The following is a 23391-nucleotide window of genomic DNA, read 5'->3' on the forward strand; positions in this document are numbered from 1 at the left end:
GCCACCCCCAGCGAGCACCACAAGCCTCCCCCAGCGAGCACCCCAAGCCACCCCCAGCGAGCACCACAAGCCTCCCCCAGCGAGCACCACAAGCCTCCCCCAGCGAGCACCCCAAGCCACCCCCAGCGAGCACCACAAGCCACCCCCAGCGAGCACCACAAGCCTCCCCCAGCGAGCACCACAAGCCACCCCCAGCGAGCACCCCAAGCCACCCCCAGCGAGCACCACAAGCCACCCCCAGCGAGCACCACAAGCCACCCCCAGCGAGCACCCCAAGCCACCCCCAGCGAGCACCACAAGCCTCCCCCAGCGAGCACCACAAGCCACCCCCAGCGAGCACCACAAGCCACCCCCAGCGAGCACCACAAGCCTCCCCCAGCGAGCACCACAAGCCACCCCCAGCGAGCACCCCAGGGAGGGAGGTTCCCAGTGAAGAGGACCAATATATTTTGTCAATTAGACCCGGCCACAAGACCCCAGACATCTTACATGTAAAGCCCCATCACCACTTTGACTGTTACAGCAGGTGTGGGCCAAGCCAGGGAGGTGTGGGTCAAGCCAGGGAGGTGTGGGCCAAGCCAGGGAGGTGTGGGCCAAGCCAGGGAGGTGTGGGCCAAGCCAGGGAGGTGTGGGCCAAGCTAGGGAGGTGTGGGCCAAGCCAGGGAGGTGTGGGCCAAGCTAGGGAGGTGTGGGCCAAGCCAGGGAGGTGTGGGCCAAGCCAGGGAAGTGTGGGCCAAGCCAGGGAGGTGTGGACGAAGCCAGGGAAATGTGGGCCAAGCCAGGGAGGTGTGGGCCAAGCCACGGAGGTGTGGACCAAGCCAGGGAGGTGTGGACCAAGCCAGGGAAGTGTGGGCCAAGCCAGGGAGGTGTGGGTCAAGCCATGGAGGTGTGGGCCAAGCCAGGGAGGTGTGGGGTCAAGCCATGGAGGTGTGGGCCAAGCCAAGGAGGTGTGGGCCAAGCCAGGGAGGTGTGGGCCAAGCCAAAGAGGTGTGGGCCAAGCCAGAGAGGTGTGGGCCAAGCCAGAGAGGTGTAGGCCAAGCCAGGGAGGTGTGGGCCAAGCCAGTGAGGTGTGGGTCAAGCCAGGGAGGTGTGGGCCAAGCCAGGGAGGTGTGGGCAAAGCCAGGGAGGTGTGGGCCAAGCCATGGAGGTGTGGGCCAAGCCAGGGAGGTGTGAGCTAAGCCAGGGAGGTGTGGGCTAAGCCAGGGAAGTGTGGGCCAAGCCAGGGAGGTGTGGGTCAAGCCAGGGAGGTGTGGGCCAAGCCAAGGAGCGTTGACCAAGCCAAGGACGAGTGGACCAAGCCAAGGAGGGATTGACCAAGCCAAGGAGGGGTGGACCAAGCCAAGGAGGGGTGGACCAAGCCAAGGAGGGGTGGACCAAGCCAAGGAGGGGTGGACCAAGCCATGGAGGGGTGGACCAAACGAAGGAGGGGTGGACCAAGCCAAGGAGGGGTGGACCAAGCCAAGGCTGGGTGGACCAAGCCAAGGAGGGGTGGACCAAGCCAAGGAGGGGGTGGACCAAGCCAAGGAGGGGTGGACCAAGCCAAGGCTGGGTGGACCAAGCCAAGGAGGGGTGGACCAAGCCAAGGCTGGGTGGACCAAGCCAAGGAGGGGTGGACCAAGCCAAGGAGGGGGTGGACCAAGCCAAGGAGGGGTCGACCAAGGAGTGCCAGAGAGGCAAGACGCCAGAGTCTCCTGGTCCAACTACGGCACTTGAAGGTCAGAGCGGCACCAGGAGGCGCCTGGACAGGGGTTAGGAGGCGTGGGCGGCCTGTGTGGGCGTGTGGGCGGCCTGTGTGGGCGTGTGGGCGGGCCCTCGGGGCGTGTTGCTATAGATGCTCGCCCGTCATTGGCTGAATCAGGCTTTGTGCTGGAAGTCGCCGCCTCTGATTGGTCCATAGGGATGCAGAGGTCTGATTGGTTACATTTTCTGACAGGGGGGCAGAGAGGGGGGTTGAAGGGGTGGGGGGCAGTTAAAAGGGGTAGGGTAGGGGCGGGGGCAGTTGAAGGGGTTGGGGTGGGGGGAACAAGTCTTCAACATGCAGGGAGCTCGCCACAACAACCTGGAAAAACATTGACCGTGTTACATATACTACAACAGAAAATAGTGCAACACATATGGGCAGCGCCGTCACAGCCGAAAGGTCCCGGGTTCGACTCCTGCAGAAGGATTGAGATGTTTGGGCACACGTTCTCCCCCCCCCTCCCCCCACTTTGTCACCTCCCCCCCCCCCCTCGACCCTCCCCCCCCATTTCCTCGCGACTAGCAATTGTTTCGTCTGGCCAAAAACGTCAATAACTCAACTGTTTTCCTTAACCACAAACGTAAATAATGCGACTGTTTTGCCTCACCAGAACCGTGCGAACCCGAATCATCCCACCGACCTGTCGAGAGTGAACCTTATAGAGAAGGTCAGTGTCGCGGCGCTTCACTGTGTTCTAACACGTCGTATATGTTATGTAGGGGTCACGGGGGGGGGGGGAGAATTGCTACGTTATCTCGTCCGTGTAGATGGAGAGTTCTCTCTTATAGATAGATGGAATCGAATTCTATACATCATTAAGATACCCAATGGGTGAACGGGCAAGTGGGTATTTCTAGCAATGCGATTTTTTATGTTTGTGTCTTGTCCAAACCGTCGCATTTTGTTACGGAGTGGCAAATCGCGAGATGTGTGGGTTAGCGGCGTGTGTGTGTGTGTGTGTGAGGCGTCACGCCGCAGGTGAAGGTAAACAGTAGTGGTGAGTGGTGTGCGCATGCGCCGTCGCCAGGGTCCGCCTCACGTTCATTGAGAAACTCGAAGTGAAGGAAATAGGCTCCGCCCCCTTCCATTGAGACCCCGCGCAGCCGAGGGTATAAGAGGCAGCGACCCAGCCGCGAGAGCTTAGTAGTACCTGAGTAATCAGAGAGAGAGGTGCGAAGTGGGTTGCGTCTCGTCGCCAAGCTTTGCCAGACTTTTAACATTTCCTTCCACACTACCTCGAAGATATCCACAATACGAGACATTTCTACGAGTGACGGAGCAACAGACGCAGCTACTACCTCAGCCTCCCTCAAACGATGTCCAACCAGCGTACTTGGGACGTGTTACTGCGGTTGTGGACTGTGGCGCTCCTGGGAGCGGAGTACGCTCATTCATCCAGAGTACCTCCACCCAACCCCCTGGAACCTCTCCTGGCGCACGCCCGCGACCTCCTCGCGCACGCCCGCGACCTCCACCCACCCGCCCGCGACCTCCACCCACCCGCCTACCGGGTCTTCTACCAGACCGGGGTGAGTATTCTCCTGCAGCCTCTGTTGCATCACAGGTGTTTAGTGCAGGTGTTCTGGGTCACCTCCAGCCGCTGGTGTGTTTATGTCTCCTCTGTGTTTACTCTCTGTGTACACTCTGTGTTCACTGTGTTCACTCTCTGTGTACACTCTCTGTGTTCACTCTCTGTGTACACTCTCTGTAAACTCTGTGTACACTGTGTACACTCTCTGTGTACACGCTTAGAGCTACCCCTTATCCTAACCTACCAGAGGACGCAAAACAGAAAACGGGACAGCAAGTCAATTTCGCGACCTGCTTCCATTTTCTAGTACGACGATTTTTTGGCAGTATATACAGTATACGTCAAAACGCGCGTTAAGGTGGGGGTATACACGTCAAGGTCGAGGTATACACGTCAAGGTGGAGGTATACACGTCAAGGTGGAGGTATACACGTCAAGGTGGAGGTATACACGTCAAGGTGGGGGTATACACGTCAAGGTGGAGGGTATACACGTCAAGGTGGGGGTATACACGTCAAGGTGGAGGTATACACGTCAAGGTGGGGGTATACACGTCAAGGTGGAGGTATACACGTCAAGGTGGAGGTATACACGTCAAGGTGGAGGTATACACGTCAAGGTGGAGGTATACACGTCAAGGTGGAGGTATACACGTCAAGGTGGGGGTATACACGTCAAGATGGGGGTATACACGTCAAAGTGGAGGGTATACACGTCAAGGTGGAGGGTATACACGTCAAGGTGGAGGGTATACACGTCAAGGTGGGGGTATACACGTCAAGGTGGAGGTATACACGTCAAGGTGGAGGGTATACACGTCAAGGTGGGGGTATACACGTCAAGGTGGGGTATACACGTCAAAGTGGAGGGTATACACGTCAAGGTGGAGGGTATACACGTCAAGGTGGAGGGTATACACGTCAAGGTGGGGGTATACACGTCAAGGTGGAGGTATACACGTCAAGGTGGAGGTATACACGTCAAGGTGGGGGTATACACATCAAGGTGGGAGTATACACGTCAAGGTGGAGGTATACACGTCAAGGTGGGGGTATACACGTCAAGGTGGAGGTATACACGTCAAGGTGGGGGTATACATGTCAAGGTGGGGGTATACACGTCAAGGTGGAGGTATACACGTCAAGGTGGGGGTATACACGTCAAGGTGGAGGAATACACATCAAGGTGGGGTATACACGTCAAGGTGGGGGTATACACGTCAGGGTGGAGGTATACACATCAAGGTGGAGGTATACACGTCAAGGTGGAGGTAAACACATCAAGGTGGGGGTATACACGTCAAGGTGAAGGTATACTCGTCAAGGTGGAGGTATACACATCAAGGTGGAGGTATACACGTGAAGGTGAGGGTATACACATCAAGGTGGAGGTATACACGTCAAGGTGGAGGTATACACATCAAGGTGAAGATATACTCGTCAAGGTGGGGGTATACACGTCAAGGTGGGGGTATACACGTCAAGGTGGAGGTAAACACATCAAGGTGGGGGTATACACGTCAAGGTGAAGGTATACTCGTCAAGGTGGAGGTATACACATCAAGGTGGAGGTATACACATCAAGGTGGAGGTATACTCGTCAAGGTGAAGGTATACTCGTCAAGGTGGGGGTATACACGTCAAGGTGGGGGTATACACGTCAAGGTGAGGCATACACGTCAAGGTTGGGGTATACACGTCAAGGTGGAGGTATACACGTCAAGGTGGGGGTATACACATCAAGGTGGAGGTAAACACATCAAGGTGGGGTATACACATCAAGGTGGGGGTATACACGTCAAGGTGGAGGTATACACGTCAAGGTGGAGGTATACACGTCAAGGTGGGGTATACACGTCAAGGTGGGGGTATACACGTCAAGGTGGGGGTATACACGTCAAGGTGGGGGTATACACGTCAAGGTGGAGGTATACACATCAAGGGGGTATACACATCAAGGTGGAGGTATACACATCAAGGTGGGGGTATACACGTCAAGGTGGGGTATACACGTCAAGGTGGATGTATACACGTCAAGGTGGAGGTATACACGTCAAGGTGTGGGTATACACGTCAAGATGGAAGGTATACACGTCAAAGTGGGGGAATACACGTCAAGGTGGAGGTATGCACATCAAGGTGGAGGTATACACGTCAAAGTGGAGGTATGCACATCAAGGTGGGGGTATACACGTCAATGTGGAGGTATACACATCAAGGTGGGGGTATGCACGTCAAGGTGGAGGTATGCACATCAAGGTGGAGGGTATACACGTCAATGTGGAGGTATACACATCAAGGTGGAGGGTATACACATCAAGGTGGGGGTATACACGTCAAGGTGGAGGGTATACACGTCAAGGTGGAGGTATACACATCAAGGTGGAGGTATACACGTCAAGGTGGAGGTATACACATCAAGGGGGTATATATATCTAGGTTGAGGTATACACGTCAAGGTGGGGGTATACACGTCAAGGTGGAGGTATACACGTCAAGGTGGGGAATACACGTCAAGGTGGAGGTATACACGTCATGGTGGAGGTATATACGTCAAGGTGGGGGTATACACGTCAAGGTGGAGGTTTAGACTTGAAGGTCGGGGTATACACATCAAGGTGGAGGTATACACGTCAAGGTGGAGGTATACACGTCAAGGGGGGTATACACGTCAAGGTGGAGGTATACACCTCAAGGTGGAGGTATACACGTCATGGTGGGGGTATACACATCAAGGTGGAGGTATACACGTCAAGGTGGGGGTATACACGTCAAGGTGGAGGTATACAGGTCAAGGTGGGAGTGTACACATCAAGGTAGGAGTATACACATAAGAAGAGCATCGGAAAGAAATTATGAGAACGATATTGCGATCAAAGCTTAAAAGCAACCTAAGTTACTACACAGCCATATAAGAAGAAAAATGTCGGTGAACGACCAAGTGACAAGACTAAGGAAAACAGAGGGACAAGAGGTCTGGGACTTAACAGCACTTAACAGAAAGTTACAAGACTAAGGAAAACAGAGGGGGCATATACTGAAAGTGACAAGGAAATCTGCGAGGCACTAAATGCCAGTTTCCATGGAGTATTCACAACCGAGCCTGAGCAGCTCCCATTGTTAGAAGAGATTGCCCTAGATGAAAGACTATCAGATATAGAGGTGACAGCAGAGAAGGTAATGAAACAGTTGACAACACTGGATTCAACTAAAGCGGTTGGAGCAGACAAAGTATCACCATGGATACTAAAAGAAGCAGCGCAGGCCCTCAGCGTGCCTCTGGCAATGATCTTTAATGAGTCACTTATGTCGGGAGAATTGCCCAGTTGCTGGAAGAAGGCAAATGTCGTACCGATTTTCAAGAAAGGTGATAGGGAGGAGGCACTTAACTATAGACCTGTATCACTGACAAGCATGCCCTGTAAAATACTGGAAAGAATAGTTAGGCTACGAGTGGTTGCATACATGGAGAACATTAGGTTTGTAAACAAACATCAACTTGGGTTCTGGAAAGGGAAATCTTGCCTAACAAACCTTTCGGAATTCTATGATAAAATAACAAGGATAAGACAGGACAGAGAAGATTAGGCAGACTGTATATTTCTGGACTGCCAAAAAGCCTTTGATACAGTACCGCACATGAGACTGCTATTCAAACTAGAGAGGCAGGCGGGGGTGGGGGGAAAGGCCCTAGCATGGGTAAGGAACTACCTAACAGGAAGGAGCTAGAGAGTTACGGTAAGGGGCAAAAAAGTCAGACAGGCGAACAGTAACGAGTGGAGTACCTCAAGGATCGGTGCTGGGACCAATTCTATTTCTAATATAGGTTAACGACATGTTTACAGGCGTAAAGTCCTACATGTCGATGTTCGCGGATGACGCAAAGTTGATGAGAAGAGTTGTGACAGATGAGAATTGCAGGATCCTCCAAGAGGACTTGAACAGGTTGCAGAGATGGTCAGAGAAATGGCTACTGGAGTTCATCACGAGCAAATGTAAAGTTATGGAAATGGGACTAAGAGATAGGAGACCAAAGGGACAGTACACAATGAAGCGGAACTGCCTACCTGTGACGACGCGAGAAAGAGACCTGGGGGTGGACGTAACACCTAATCTAACTCCTGAGGCTATCTTGAGGCTATCTTGAGAGGATTTCGGGGCTTAGCATCCCTGCGGCCCGGTCCTCGACCAGGTTTCCTTTTTGTTACACACCCCACAAGGGATCGAACCTGGAACCTCAGGACTACGAATCCGAAGCGCTGTCCACCCAGCTGTCAGGCACATATAAATAGGATAACGACAGCAGCGTACTCTACACTGGCAAAAGTTAGAACATCATTCAGAAACTTAAGTGAGGAGGCTTTTAGGGCGCTTTACACTGCCTACGTAAGGCCAGTCTTAGAGTATGCCGCCTCATCATGGAGTCCCCATCTGAAGAAACACATAAAAAAACTGGAAAAGGTTCAAAAGTTTGCAACGAAACTCGTCCCAGAGTTACAAGGGATGGGGTATGAAGAGTGCCAGAAGGAACTGAGCCTTACGACACTAGAAAAAAGAAGGGAGAAGGGGATATTATAGAAACATATAAAATACTCAGGGGGATTGACAGAGTGGACATAGATGAAATGTTCACGCGTAATAATAACAGAACGAGGGGACATGGGTGGAAACTGGAAACTCAAATGAGTCACAGAGATGTTTGGAAGTTTTCTTTTAGCGTGAGAGTAGTGGAAAAATGGAATGCACTTAAGGAGCAGGTTGTGGAAGCAAATACTATTCATACTTTTAAAACTAGATATGATAGGGAAATAGGACCATAGTCATTGCTGTAAACAACCGATGGCTAGAAAGGAAGGATCCAAGAGTCAATGCTCGATCCTGCAGACACAAATAGGTGCACACACACACACACACACACACACACACACACACACACACACACACACACACACACACACACACACACACACACACACACACACACACACACACACACACACACATAACAAGGTGTCACCAGTGCCAAGTGGCTGGCACTCTTTCCCCTGGACCCTCCTCCCCCCTTGCCTCCCTCCCTCACTCCTTCCATACCTTCTTCCTTACCTCAATCTTCATCCCCTAATTACCCTTACCTCACTCTGCACTTACCCCTTTACACCTATCACCCCCACCCTCTTTACCACTACTCCCTCTTACCTTCCCCTGACAGTGGTGGTGGGTAATGGACAGTGGTGGTGGGTAATGGACAGTGGTGGTGGGTAATGGACAGTGGTGGTGGGTAATGGATAGTGGGGGTGGGTAATGGACAGTGGTGGTGGGTAATGGATAGTGGTGGTGGGTAATGGATAGTGGTGGTGGGTAATGGATAGTGGTGGTGGGTAATGGACAGTGGTGGTGGGTAATGGACAGTGGTGGTGGGTAATGGGCAGTGGTGGTGGGTAATGGACAGTGGTGGTGGGTAATGGATAGTGGGGGTGGGTAATGGACAGTGGTGGTGGGTAATGGATAGTGGTGGTGGGTAATGGATAGTGGTGGTGGGTAATGGATAGTGGTGGTGGGTAATGGACAGTGGTGGTGGGTAATGGATAGTGGTGGTGGGTAATGGACAGTGGTGGTGGGTAATGGATAGTGGTGGTGGGTAATGGACAGTGGTGGTGGGTAATGGACAGTGGTGGTGGGTAATGGACAGTGGTGGTGGTGGGTAATGGACAGTGGTGGTGGGTAATGGACAGTGGTGGGGTGGGTAATGGACAGTGGTGGTGGGTAATGGATAGTGGTGGTGGGTAATGGACAGTGGTGGTGGGTAATGGACAGTGGTGGTGGGTAATGGACAGTGGTGGTGGGTAATGGACAGTGGTGGTGGGTAATGGACAGTGGTGGTGGGTAATGGGCAGTGGTGGTGGGTAATGGACAGTGGTGGTGGGTAATGGACAGTGGTGGTGGGTAATGGACAGTGGTGGTGGGTAATGGGCAGTGGTGGTGGGTAATGGACAGTGGTGGTGGGTAATGGATAGTGGGGGTGGGTAATGGACAGTGGTGGTGGGTAATGGATAGTGGTGGTGGGTAATGGATAGTGGTGGTGGGTAATGGATAGTGGTGGTGGGTAATGGACAGTGGTGGTGGGTAATGGATAGTGGTGGTGGGTAATGGACAGTGGTGGTGGGTAATGGATAGTGGTGGTGGGTAATGGACAGTGGTGGTGGGTAATGGACAGTGGTGGTGGGTAATGGACAGTGGTGGTGGGTAATGGACAGTGGTGGTGGTGGGTAATGGACAGTGGTGGTGGGTAATGGACAGTGGTGGGGTGGGTAATGGACAGTGGTGGTGGGTAATGGATAGTGGTGGTGGGTAATGGACAGTGGTGGTGGGTAATGGACAGTGGTGGTGGGTAATGGACAGTGGTGGTGGGTAATGGACAGTGGTGGTGGGTAATGGACAGTGGTGGTGGGTAATGGACAGTGGGGGTGGGTAATGGACAGTGGGGGTGGTGGGTAATGGACAGTGGTGGTGGGTAATGGACAGTGGGGGTGGTGGGTAATGGACAGTGGGGGTGGGTAATAGACAGTGGGGGTGGTGGGTAATGGACAGTGGTGGTGGGTAATGGACAGTGGGGGTGGTGGGTAATGGACAGTGGTGGTGGGTAATAGACAGTGGTGGTGGGTAATGGACAGTGGTGGTGGGTAATAGACAGTGGTGGTGGGTAATGGACAGTGGGGGTGGGTAATGGACAGTGGTGGTGGGTAATGGACAGTGGTGGTGGGTAATGGACAGTGGTGGTGGGTAATGGACAGTGGTGGTGGGTAATGGACAGTGGTGGTGGGTAATGGACAGTGGTGGTGGGTAATGGACAGTGGGGGTGGGTAATAGACAGTGGTGGTGGGTAATGGACAGTGGTGGTGGGTAATAGACAGTGGTGGTGGGTAATGGACAGTGGGGGTGGGTAATGGACAGTGGTGGTGGGTAATGGACAGTGGTGGTGGGTAATGGACAGTGGTGGTGGGTAATGGACAGTGGTGGTGGGTAATGGACAGTGGGGGTGGGTAATGGACAGTGGTGGTGGGTAATGGACAGTGGGGGTGGGTAATGGACAGTGGGGGTGGGTAATGGACAGTGGTGGTGGGTAATGGACAGTGGTGGTGGGTAATGGACAGTGGTGGTGGGTAATGGACAGTGGTGGTGGGTAATGGACAGTGGTGGTGGGTAATGGACAGTGGGGGTGGGTAATGGACAGTGGTGGTGGGTAATAGACAGTGGTGGTGGGTAATGGACAGTGGGGGTGGGTAATGGACAGTGGTGGTGGGTAATGGACAGTGGTGGTGGGTAATGGACAGTGGTGGTGGGTAATGGACAGTGGTGGTGGGTAATGGACAGTGGTGGTGGGTAATGGACAGTGGGGGTGGGTAATGGACAGTGGTGGTGGCGGGTAATGGACAGTGGTGGTGGGTAATGGACAGTGGTGGTGGGTAATGGACAGTGGTGGTGGCGGGTAATGGACAGTGGTGGTGGGTAATGGACAGTGGTGGTGGGTAATGGACAGTGGTGGTGGTGGGTAATGGACAGTGGTGGTGGGTAATGGACAGTGGTGGTGGTGGGTAATGGACAGTGGTTGTGGGTAATGGACAGTGGTGGTGGTGGGTAATGGACAGTGGTGGTGGTGGGTAATGGACAGTGGTGGTGGGTAATGGACAGTGGTAGTGGTGGGTAATGGACAGTGGTGGTGGGTAATGGACAGTGGTGGTGGTGGGTAATGGACAGTGGTGGTGGGTAATGGACAGTGGTGGTGGGTAATGGACAGTGGTGGTGGGTAATGGACAGTGGTGGTGGGTAATGGACAGTGGGGGTGGGTAATAGACACTGTACAGGTGTTATAGACACTGTACAGGTGTTGTAGACACGGTACAGGTGTTGTAGACACTGTACAGGTATTGTAGACACAGTACAGGTGTTATAGACACAGTACAGCTTTGTAGACACAGTACAGGTGTTATAGACACAGTACAGGTGTTGTAGACACTGTACAGGTGTTGTAGACACAGTACAGGTGTTATAGACACAGTACAGCTTTGTAGACACAGTACAGGTGTTATAGACACAGTACAGGTGTTATAGACACAGTACAGGTGTTGTAGACACTGTACAGGTGTTGTAGACACTGTACAGGTGTTGTAGACACTGTACAGGTGTTATAGACACTGTACAGGTGTTATAGACACAGTACAGGTGTTGTAGACACTGTACAGGTGTTGTAGACACAGTACAGGTGTTATAGACACAGTACAGGTGTTGTAGACACTGTACAGGTGTTGTAGACACTGTACAGGTGTTATAGACACTGTACAGGTGTTGTAGACACAGTACAGGTGTTGTAGACACAGTACAGGTGTTGTAGACACAGTACAGGTGTTATAGACACAGTACAGGTGTTGTAGACACTGTAAGGTGTTATAGACACTGTACAGATGTTATAGACACAGTACAGGTGTTGTAGACACTGTACAGGTGTTGTAGACACAGTACAGGTGTTATAGACACTGTACAGGTGTTATAGACACTGTACAGGTGTTGTAGACACTGTACAGGTGTTGTAGACACTGTACAGGTGTTATAGACACTGTACAGGTGTTGTAGACACTGTACAGGTGTTGTAGACACAGTACAGGTGTTATAGACACTGTACAGGTGTTATAGACACTGTACAGGTGTTGTAGACACTGTACAGGTGTTGTAGACACAGTACATGTGTTATAGACACAGTACAGGTGTTATAGACACAGTACAGGTGTTATAGACACAGTACAGGTGTTATAGACACAGTACAGGTGTTGTAGACACTGTACAGGTGTTATAGACACTGTACAGGTGTTATAGACACTGTACAGGTGTTGTAGACACAGTTCAGGTGTTATAGACACTGTACAGGTGTTGTAGACACTGTACAGGTGTTGTAGACACTGTACAGGTGTTATAGACACTGTACAGGTGTTGTAGACACTGTACAGGTGTTATAGACACTGTACAGGCGTTATAGACACTGTACAGGTGTTATAGACACTGTACAGGTGTTGTAGACACAGTTCAGGTGTTATAGACACTGTACAGGTGTTGTAGACACTGTACAGGTGTTATAGACACTGTACAGGTGTTGTAGACACTGTACAGGTGTTATAAACACTGTACAGGTGTTATAGACACAGTACAGGTGTTGTAGACACTGTACAGGTGTTGTAGACACTGTACAGGTGTTGTAGACACTGTACAGGTGTTATAGACACTGTACAGGTGTTGTAGACACTGTACAGGTGTTATAGACACTGTACAGGTGTTATAGACACAGTACAGGTGTTATAGACACAGTACAGGTGTTATAGACACAGTACAGGTATTGTAGACACTGTACAGGTGTTGTAGACACTGTACAAGTGTTATAGACACTGTACAGGTGTTATAGACACTGTACAGGTGTTATAGACACTGTACAGGTGTTGTAGACACTGTACAGGTGTTATAAACACTGTACAGGTGTTGTAGACACTGTACAGGTGTTATAGACACTGTACAGGTGTTGTAGACACAGTTCAGGTGTTATAGACACTGTACAGGTGTTGTAGACACTGTACAGGTGTTATAGACACAGTACAGGTGTTGTAGACACAGTTCAGGTGTTATAGACACTGTACAGGTGTTGTAGACACTGTACAGGTGTTATAGACACTGTACAGGTGTTGTAGACACTGTACAGGTGTTGTAGACACTGTACAGGTGTTATAGACACTGTACAGGTGTTATAGACACTGTACAGGTGTTATAGACACTGTACAGGTGTTGTAGACACTGTACAGGTGTTGTAGACACTGTACAGGTGTTGTAGACACTGTACAGGTGTTATAGACACAGTACAGGTGTTGTAGACACTGTACAGGTGTTATAGACACTGTACAGGTGTTGTAGACACTGTACAGGTGTTGTAGACACTGTACAGGTGTTGTAGACACTGTACAGGTGTTATAGACACTGTACAGGTGTTGTAGACACTGTACAGGTGTTATAAACACTGTACAGGTGTTATAGACACAGTACAGGTGTTGTAGACACTGTACAGGTGTTATAGACACAGTACAGGTGTTATAGACACAGTACAGGTGTTATAGACACAGTACAGGTGTTATAGACACAGTACAGGTGTTGTAGACACTGTACAGGTGTTATAGACACTGTACAGGTGTTATAGACACAGTACAGGTGTTATAGACACAGTACAGGTGTTATAGACACAGTACAGGTGTTATAGACACAGTACAGGTGTTATAGACACAGTACAGGTGTTATAGACACAGTACAGGTGTTATAGACACAGTACAGGTGTTATAGACACAGTACAGGTGTTGTAGACACAGTGCAGGTGTTGTAGACACAGTGCAGGTGTTGTAGACACAGTTGTCTAGCCAGGAACGTAAATAAAGCGACGGTTTCTCTCACCAGAAAGGGGACGCACCCAAACAACCCACCTCACCCACTCAGGCGTGGAGAACGTCAGTATATGGGTGGTTGAAGCGTTGGTAAAACGTCGCATTCTGAACGCTGTGGAGTGCGTTACAAATGTGACGCATTAAGGGAGGATACGCTGGGCCAGGCCAGGAAGGAGGAGGGAATTGCCTCCCCTTTACCCCCCTTCCCCACCTTCCCCTTCACCCCCTCCCCTTAACCTCCCCCTTCCCTCTCCCCCCCCTCCTCCAGGGACACCTGGCGGTGGCTCTGGCAATTAACCCGTTGAAACCTTCCGTGTTGCAACGGGTAGGGGGGTAGATGTGGGGGGGTAGGGGGTAGATGTGGGGAGGGTAGGGGGTAGATGTGGGGAGGGTAGCGGGTAGATGTGGGGAGGGTAGGGGGTAGATGTGGGGAGGGTAGGGGGGTAGATGTGGGGAGGGTAGGTGGGTAGATGTGGGGAGGGTAGCGGGTAGATGTGGGGGTATTAAGGTTGGGGTAGATGTCGGGGGAGGCAGGAGTAGATTAGGAGTTTGGAGAAGGAACTAGGTGACTGGAGGGATGGAGAGGAATGGGGAGAGGAGATGGGGCTGGGTGGGGGGCAGATGGGACCTAAGGGGGGGAGGAGGTAATGGGGAACCCATCCCCCTACACAGCTGGGGGGGGGCCAGTTTGGTATCACCTTAATTCCCTTGTCATGAATATTGTAACTCTATCCTTATGTCCCACAGTGGGGGGCACTCCCCCCCTCCCACAGTGTGTGTGGGGGGACACTCCCCCCTCCCACAGTGTGTGTGGGGGGACACTCCCCCCTCCCACAGTGTGTGTGGGGGGACACTCCCCCCTCCCACAGTGTGTGTGGGGGGACACTCCCCCCTCCCACAGTGTGTGTGGGGGGACACTCCCCCCTCCCACAGTGTGTGTGGGGGGACACTCCCCCCTCCCACAATGTGTGTGGGGGGACACTCCCCCCTCCCACAGTGTGTGTGGGGGGACACTCCCCCCTCCCACAGTGTGTGTGGGGGGACACTCCCCCCTCCCACAGTGTGTGTGGGGGGACACTCCCCCCTCCCACAGTGTGTGTGGGGGGACACTCCCCCCTCCCACAGTGTGTGTGGGGGGACACTCCCCCCTCCCACAGTGTGTGTGGGGGGACACTCCCCCCTCCCACAGTGTGTGTGGGGGGACACTCCCCCCTCCCACAGTGTGTGTGGGGGGACACTCCCCCCTCCCACAATGTGTGTGGGGGGACACTCCCCCCTCCCACAGTGTGTGTGGGGGGACTTCCACCTCCCACAGTGTTGGGGAGACCGCGGCTGCTCGCAGGCTGACGCATGAATCACAGCCTGGTTGATCAGGTATCCTTTGGAGGTGTTTATCAAGTTCTCTCTTGAACACTGTGAGGGGTCGGCCAGTTATGTCCCTTATGTGTAGTGGAAGCGTGTTGAACAGTCTCGGGCCTCTGATGTTGATAGTTCTCTCTTGAACACTGTGAGGGGTCGGCCAGTTATGCCCCTTATGTGTAGTTTAAGCGTGTTGAACAGTCTCGGGCCTCTGATGTTGATAGTTCTCTCTTGAACACTGTGAGGGGTCGGCCAGTTATGCCCCTTATGTGTAGTTTAAGCGTGTTGAACAGTCTCGGGCCTCTGATGTTGATAGTTCTCTCTTGAACACTGTGAGGGGTCGGCCAGTTATGCCCCTTATGTGTAGTTTAAGCGTGTTGAACAGTCTCGGGCCTCTGATGTTGATAGTTCTCTCTTGAATACTGTGAGGGGTCGGCCAGTTATGTCCCTTATCTGTAGTGGAAGCGTGTTGAACAGTCTCGGGCCTCTGATGTTGATAGTTCTCTCATGAACACTGTGAGGGGTCGGCCAGTTATGTCCCTTATGTGTAGTGGAAGCGTGTTGAACAGTCTCGAGCCTCTGATGTTGATAGTTCTCTCTCAGAGTACCTGTTGCAGCTCTGCTTATCAACGGGGGTATTCTGCACATCCTGCCATGCCTCCTGGTCTCATGTGGTGTTATTTCTGTTTGGAGGTTTGGGACCAGCCCCTCTAATATTTTCCACGCATAGATTATTATGTATCTCTCCCGCCTATGCTGAAGAGGATACAGATTTAGGCTCTTTAGTCGGTCCCAATAGTTTAGATGTTTTACTGAGTAGATTCTAGCAGTAAAGGATCTCTGCACGCTCTCCAGGTCAGCAATTTCTCCAGCTTTGAAAGGGGCTGTCATTGTGCAGCAGTACTCCACTCTAGAGAGCACTAGCGTCTTGAAAAGTATCATCATCGGTGTAGCATCTCTAGTGTGAAAAGTTCTTGTTATCCAACCTGTCATTTTTCTTGCAGTTGTGACGGCTACTTTATTGTGTTCTTTAAAGGTAAGGTCTTCCGACATGAGTACACCCAGGTCCTTTTCGTTTTATGTTATGATTTGACTGCGGTTTATACGTGGTTTCCGTTTTTATATTTTAATTTTTTCCGTAGCGCATGAGCTGGAACTTATCTTCGTTAAACACCATATTATTTTCTGTAGCCCATAAAAAGACCTGATTTACATCTGACTGGAGGTTCGCCGTGTCCTCTATGTTGCCAACTCTCATGAAGATCCTAGTGTCATCTGCCAAGGATGATACAGTGCTATAGGTTGTGTTCTTGTCTATGTCCGATATGAGGATGAGAAAAAGTACTGGAGCAAGCACAGTACCCTGGGGGACTGTACTGGAGCAAGCACAGTACCCTGGGGGACTGAACTGGAGCAAGCACAGTACCCTGGGGGACTGAGCTCTTCACGGTTGATGGACTGGATTTTATTTTGTTGACTATTACACATTGGGTTCTATTAGTCAGGAAATTGTAGATCCATCTGCCTATTTTTCCCGTAATTTTGTGTGCAATAACACCATGGTCACATTTGTTGAAAGCTTTTGCGAAATCTGTGTAAATTACACCTGCGTTTTGTTTGTCTTCCATAGCATCTAATGCCATATCATAGTGGTCCAGCAACTGCGACAGGCAAGAGCGCCCTGTTCTGACACCATGTTGTCCGGGGTTATAGAGATGCTGTGATTCCATGTATTTTGTGATCTTACTTCTTAGTACTCTCTCTAAGATTTTTATGATGTGTGATGTTAGTGCTATCGGTCTACCATGCCCGTATTAACCCACACCATGCCCATATTAACCGACACCATACACATGGGCCAGATTCACGAAGCAGTTACGCAAGTACTTCCGAACGTGTACATCTTTTTTCAATCTTTGGCGGCTTTGTTTACAATTATTATACAGTTAATGAGCTCCGAAGCACCAGGAGGCTGTTTATAACAATAACAACAGTTGATTGGCAAGTTTTCTTGCTTGTAAACTGTTTAATAAATGTAACCAAAGCCGCCAAAGATTGAGAAAAGATGTACACATTCGTAAGTTCCTACGTAACTGCTTGGTGAATCTGGCCCCATATCATTACCCTCTACCACTATCCACCACCATCTGTTCCACTGACCACCACCTGACCACACCTCGCCACACGGTCACCAGAGGGAGTAATTGAGCAGTTAAGAGCAGGTGTCAGGATACATTGTGAAGGGGTTGACAGCATGTACATTACCCGCTTGACTGGACAGTAGAGCACCGCTTGACCGGACAGTAGAGCACCGCTTGACCGGACAGTAGAGCACCGCTTGACCGGACAGTAGAGCACCGCTTGACCGGACAGTAGAGCACCGCTTGACCGGACAGTAGAGCACCGCTTGACCGGACAGTAGAGCACCGCTTGACCGGACAGTAGAGCACCGCTTGACTGGACAGTAGAGCACCGCTTGACTGGACAGTAGAGGTGCACCAGACACAGTTGCACCAAGCCACAGGTGCACCAAGCCACAGGTGCACCAAGCCACTGATGCACCAAGCCACAGGTGCACCAAGCCACTGGTGCACCAAGCCACAGGTGCACCAAGCCACAGGTGCACCAAGCCACAGGTGCACCAAGCCACAGGTGCACCAAGCCACAGGTGATACCTGATCATCTGGCCTGCTGTCTTGAGAGTCGGATTTCAGGTGATATACGTTTTCAGACTTCATGGATCCCCCCCTCCTTCGCGGTTTGGGGGGGGGGGTTAGGGGTGGGGTTGGGGGTTGGGGGTGTGGGGGGTGGTTTCTGAGGGCGCCAGGTGCGGTTATGACCGCACACCTGTAGGTTACAGGTGACTGCAGGTGTCAGCGGCATAATATTGCTTCTGGAGACTGTGGTGGGTATCGTATGCCTTACACCGCCGTCAGGAGAGCAAGGCTTACCCTACACCACCGTCAGGAGAGGTCAGGAGGGTAGGGCTTACCCTACACCGCCGTCAGGAGAGGTCAGAAGGGCAGGGATTACCCTACACCACCGTCAGGAGAGGTCAGGAGGGCAGAGCTTACCCTACACCTCCGTCAGGAGAGGTCAGAAGGGCAGGGATTACCCTACACCGACGTCAGGAGAGGTCAGAAGGGCAGGGATTACCCTACACCACCGTCAGGAGAGGTCAGGAGACCAGGGCTTACCCTACACCGCCGTCAGGAGAGGTCAGGAGACTAGGGCTTACCCTACAGCCCAACCAACCAGGTTTTCAATGAATCAACGGATATCATTCAGGAAAATCTGGCTCAGTAGGATCTGACGACGGGGGAGGGGGGGGGGGGTCCTACAAAGTCTTAACCTTCACATGCCCACTTGGGGACTGTCAGCCCCAAAGATCTCAGTATATAGGCAAGACAACAACGTCTCACAGCAACGTCTCACAACAACGCAATCAAAGTTGTGTGTTTGTGTTGACGCTGACATTAAACTAAGTTGATCTATACTAAGTTTATTTAGCTGTAATGTATGACACATGCATTACAGCTAAATCCAATAGAAACTTTTCTGAAGTTAGCATGTTCAATAGACCTTCATCAGATTTTCCTATCGCTTCCGAATCTTCTTTCATCTTTCACTGCATTTTCAAAAATGCTTCATCAATTTCAAATCCAAAGATTTGAAATTTAGAATTTCGCAACATAAATGCTCTGAAAGACATAGCCAATTGTCTTATGGTGTGTTTGTTCATTTGTCAGAAAGTTCTCACCAAATTGAATGGGAGATGACTTCTTCAGTAACGATTTGTAAAATTATTTTCAATGGGAACATTATTGAATCTGCTTTAATACAGATTACTCAGTCATGTAATATGAACATTAGCAGTGGTTTGTATAATTTAGATCCATTTTTGATTGACCAGTTAAAAGGTGCTCTCTCTCTCTCTCTCTCTCTCTCTCTCTCTCTCTCTCTCTCTCTCTCTCTCTCTCTCTCTCTCTCTCTCTCTCTCTCTCTCTCTCTCTCTCTCTCTCTCTCTCTCTCTCCCCCTCTCTCCCTCTCTCTCTCTCTCTCTCTCTCTCTCTCTCTCTCTCTCTCTCTCTCTCTCTCTCTCTCTCTCTCTCTCTCTCTCTCTCTCTCTCTCTCTCTCTCTCTTTATATATATATATATATATATATATAATGTGTACTCACCTATATGTACTCACCTATATGTGCTTGCAGGATCGAGCATTGACTCTTGGATCCCGCCTTTCTAGCTATCGGTTGTTTACAGCAATGACTCCTGTCCCATTTCCCTATCATACCTAGTTTTAAAAGTATGAATAGTATTTGCTTCCACAACCTGTTCCCCAAGTGCATTCCATTTTTCTACTACTCTCACGCTAAAAGAAAACTTCCTAACATCTCTGTGACTCATCTGAGTTTCCAGTTTCCACCCATGTCCCCTCGTTCTGTTATTATTACGTGTGAACATTTCATCTATTTCCACTTTGTCAATTCCTTTGTGTGCGTGTGTGTGTGTGTGTGTGTGTGTGTGCGTGCGTGTGTGTGTGTGCGTGTGTGTGTGTGTGTGTGTGTGTGTGTGTGTGTGTGTGTGTGTGTGTGTGTGTGTGTGTGTGTGTGTGTGTGTGTGTGTGTGTGTGTGTAATATATCCGTGGAATTCTACCTGCCAACAAACTACTTCCGCACCTGTCTTACAGGAGCTAGGCACTTGCGTGAGTGCCAGAGGTCCCGAGTGCCAAGTACGCTCAACATGCCCTGCACCCACTGCAGGAAATACCTGCCCCCTCTGGCCATCTGCCAACACATGAAAAATTTAACTGTTTTGCCTAAGTTGAAACGGAAAAAAAGCAATCACGTGTAGGTGATGGTGGTGGTGGGTGTATTGTGTGGGTGGTGGGTGTATTGTGTGGGTGGTGGGTGGTGGGTGTATTGTGTGGGTGGTGGGTGTATTGTGTGGGTGGTGGGTGTATTGTGTGGGTGGTGGGTGTATTGTGTGGGTGGTGGGTGTATTGTGTTGGTGGTGGGTGTATTGTGTGGGTGGTGGGTGTATTGTGTGGGTCGTGGGTGTATTGTGTGGGTGGTGGGTGTATTGTGTGGGTGGTGGGTGTATTGTGTGGGTGGTGGGTGTATTGTGTGGGTGGTGGGTGTATTGTGTGGGTGGTGGGTGTATTGTGTGGGTGGTGGGTGTATTGTGTGGGTGGTGGGTGTATTGTGTTGGTGGTGGGTGTATTGTGTGGTTGGTGGGTGTATTGTGTGGGTGGTGGGTGTATTGTGTGGGTGGTGGGTGTATTGTGTGGGTGGTGGGTGTATTGTGTGGGTGGTGGGTGGTGGGTGTATTGTGTGGGTGGTGGGTGTATTGTGTGGGTGGTGGGTGTATTGTGTGGGTGGTGGGTGTATTGTGTGGGTGGTGGGTGTATTGTGTGGGTGGTGGGTGGTGGGTGTATTGTGTGGGTGGTGGGTGTATTGTGTGGGTGGTGGGTGTATTGTGTGGGTGGTGGGTGTATTGTGTGGGTGGGTGGTGGGTGTATTGTGTGGGTGGGTGGTGGGTGTATTGTGTGGGTGGGTGGTGGGTGTATTGTGTGGGTGGGTGGTGGGTGTATTGTGTTGGTGGTGGGTGTATTGTGTGGGTGGTGGGTGTATTGTGTGGGTGGTGGGTGTATTGTGTGGGTGGTGGGTGTATTGTGTGGGTGGTGGGTGTATTGTGTGGGTGGTGGGTGTATTGTGTGGGTGGTGGGTGTATTGTGTGGGTGGTGGGTGTATTGTGTGGTTGAAAGTGTAGACGGTGGTGGTGTGACGAATTTTCTGTAAGGAGTCATGAATTTTAACAAAGAGACAAAGAGAGAGAGAGACACACACACACACACACACACACACACACACACACACACACACACACACACACACGCACGCACGCACGCACACACACACGCACGCACGCACGCACGCACACACACACACACACACACACACACACACACACACACACACACATACACACACACAGTGTGTGTATGTGTAGATATGACAGGGAATTAGATGATACAGTTACAGTTACTCCTGAACAGGTGTGGCCTGACCATAGTGGCAGGTGTATCCTGGCCCTCAGCTCCAGTACACCTAAAACACCCAATACGGGTGTCATATCTCTGTCATATCATACGGTAGATATGTTAGTGTAGATATGACAGAGCCCGATAGGCTCATGAATCTGTACACCTGTTGATTGACGGTTGAGAGGCGGGACCAAAGAGCCAGAGCTCAACCCCCGCAAACACAACTAGGTGAGTACAACTAGGTGAGTACACACACACATTCCCACCACTTATCAACACAACACCTAAACACTACCACCACCCTGAGTTGTTACTTAGTGATTAGGCTAAGATAGCCAATTCGGGGAACTGGGAGAGAAACAACGGGAATTAGATGATACAGTTACTCCTGAACAGGTGTGGCCTGACCATAGTGGCAGGTGTATCCTGGCCCTCAGCTCCAGTACACCTAAAACACCCAATACTCACTACACAGGGATACAGGGATACGTGCAGTAGTGACATGGACTGACTCGAGGAGAAATACCAGTCTGCCGTGAGCTGTTCTCTTGTTTCAGTGGTGTTCTCGCGTTTCAGTGGTGTTCTCGCGTTTCAGTGGTGTTCTCGCGTTTCAGTGGTGTTCTCGCGTTTCAGTGGTGTTCTCGCGTTTCAGTGGTGTTCTCGCGTTTCAGTGGTGTTCTCGCGTTTCAGTGGTGTTCTCGCGTTTCAGTGGTGTTCTCGCGTTTCAGTGGTGTTCTCGCGTTTCAGTGGTGTTCTCGCGTTTCAGTGGTGTTCTCGCGTTTCAGTGGTGTTCTCGCGTTTCAATATTTTAATAAATATTTCATCTCTGTGTTTGCTAAAGAGGAAGTTAACAATATGCCTTCAGCCGAACAAGTCTATGTGGGTGGGGATGAGGACAGGTTGACTAGTTTAGCAGTTACCAGGGAGGATGTTATTAAACAAATAGTAAAACTCAAATCAAACAAATCCCCAGGGCCGGAGGAAGTGTTTGCCAGGTTGGATAATGTGAAGAGGATCTTTGCGAGCAACTGTCTACTCTCTATATAAATAAAAATGGAAATGTTCCTTTGTTCATAATCGCTAATCTCCGAAAGTTCTTCACCGATTGCCTGGAAATGTTCACACAACGTTCCATTCGCATCCGAGCGGGTTTTTATATACCTACTATATAGATGTCACGTCTGTGTCTGGAAAAAACATGATTTTTTGAAAAACTGTTTTTCATGTGAGGGAAATCTTCGGAACCTCTTTACCGATTGCTTTGAAAATTTGACACAACGTTGTATTCGAATAGGCGCGTCTTTTTATATGTCTGCTACATAGATGCCACACCTGTGACAGGTAAAAACATGCTTTTTTTTAAACAGTGCCATCTGTTGCACGTAAGAGCAACACACACTATACTAAATATGTTACGATTCCATTTTAATGTTTTCGATTGCATTGATAAATTAAATTTTCATAGATTACGATTTATTTTCATTTCGATTTAATTATTTTGTGTGATATTGCGTTGGAATTGAGCTGTGCTGTTTACCATACTGTTCATTTCGTAAGTATAAGTTTAGATGCCACACCTGTGACAGGTAAAAACATTTTTTTTTTAAGAAACGTCGCCATCTGCTGCGCGTAAAAGCAACTCACGCTATCCTAAATATGTTACGATTCCATTTCAATGTTTCCGATTGCATTGACAAATTTAATTTTCATAGATTTCGATTTGATAGTGCTGTTAATAGTGGTAAGGATTGTGATGTTATGTACCTTGACTTTAGCAAAGCTTTTGATACAGTGCCACATGAAAGACTGATTAAATAGATAGAGTCTCATGGTATTGGGGATGCTATATTAAGTTGGATTAGGGCATGGCTATACCAAAGGAAATAGAGTTAGTATAAATGGGGTTAAGTCAGAGTGGGAAAATGTTGTAAGTGGAGTGCCTCAAGGCTCTGTTCTGGGATCTCTGTTGTTTATAATATATATAAATGATTTAGATTCAGGTTTGAGTAGCAACATTTGCAAATTTGATGATACCAAAATCGGGAGGGAAATAAACATGGAAAAAGACTCACTGTCACTTCAAGTCGATCTAGATAGGGTTTTGAAATGGTCAAAAGATTGGTAGATGCAGTTTAATACTGACAGATGTAAAGTTCTGAGGTTAGGTAATGATGATAGAGTTACAAGATACGAGCTAGATGGTGATGAGATTGCGAAGTCGGACTACGAAAGGGATCTGGGAGTTAT

General features: G+C 50.2%; 1 protein-coding gene across 1 annotated transcript in view; it reads left to right on the forward strand.

Moving 5' to 3' along the window:
* The first annotated feature begins 2899 nt into the window (after positions 1-2899).
* LOC123757712 (protein giant-lens) overlaps positions 2900-23391 on the forward strand; it is a 67017-nt gene continuing 46525 nt past the window's right edge. The window contains exon 1 of the mRNA XM_069327271.1: positions 2900-3270. Coding sequence (XP_069183372.1) covers positions 3058-3270 — 213 coding nt within the window. The 5' untranslated portion in view covers positions 2900-3057. The remainder of the gene's footprint in view (positions 3271-23391) is intronic.

The sequence above is a fragment of the Procambarus clarkii genome, chromosome 19 (genome assembly GCF_040958095.1).
Source record: "Procambarus clarkii isolate CNS0578487 chromosome 19, FALCON_Pclarkii_2.0, whole genome shotgun sequence".
Taxonomy (NCBI): domain Eukaryota; kingdom Metazoa; phylum Arthropoda; class Malacostraca; order Decapoda; family Cambaridae; genus Procambarus; species Procambarus clarkii.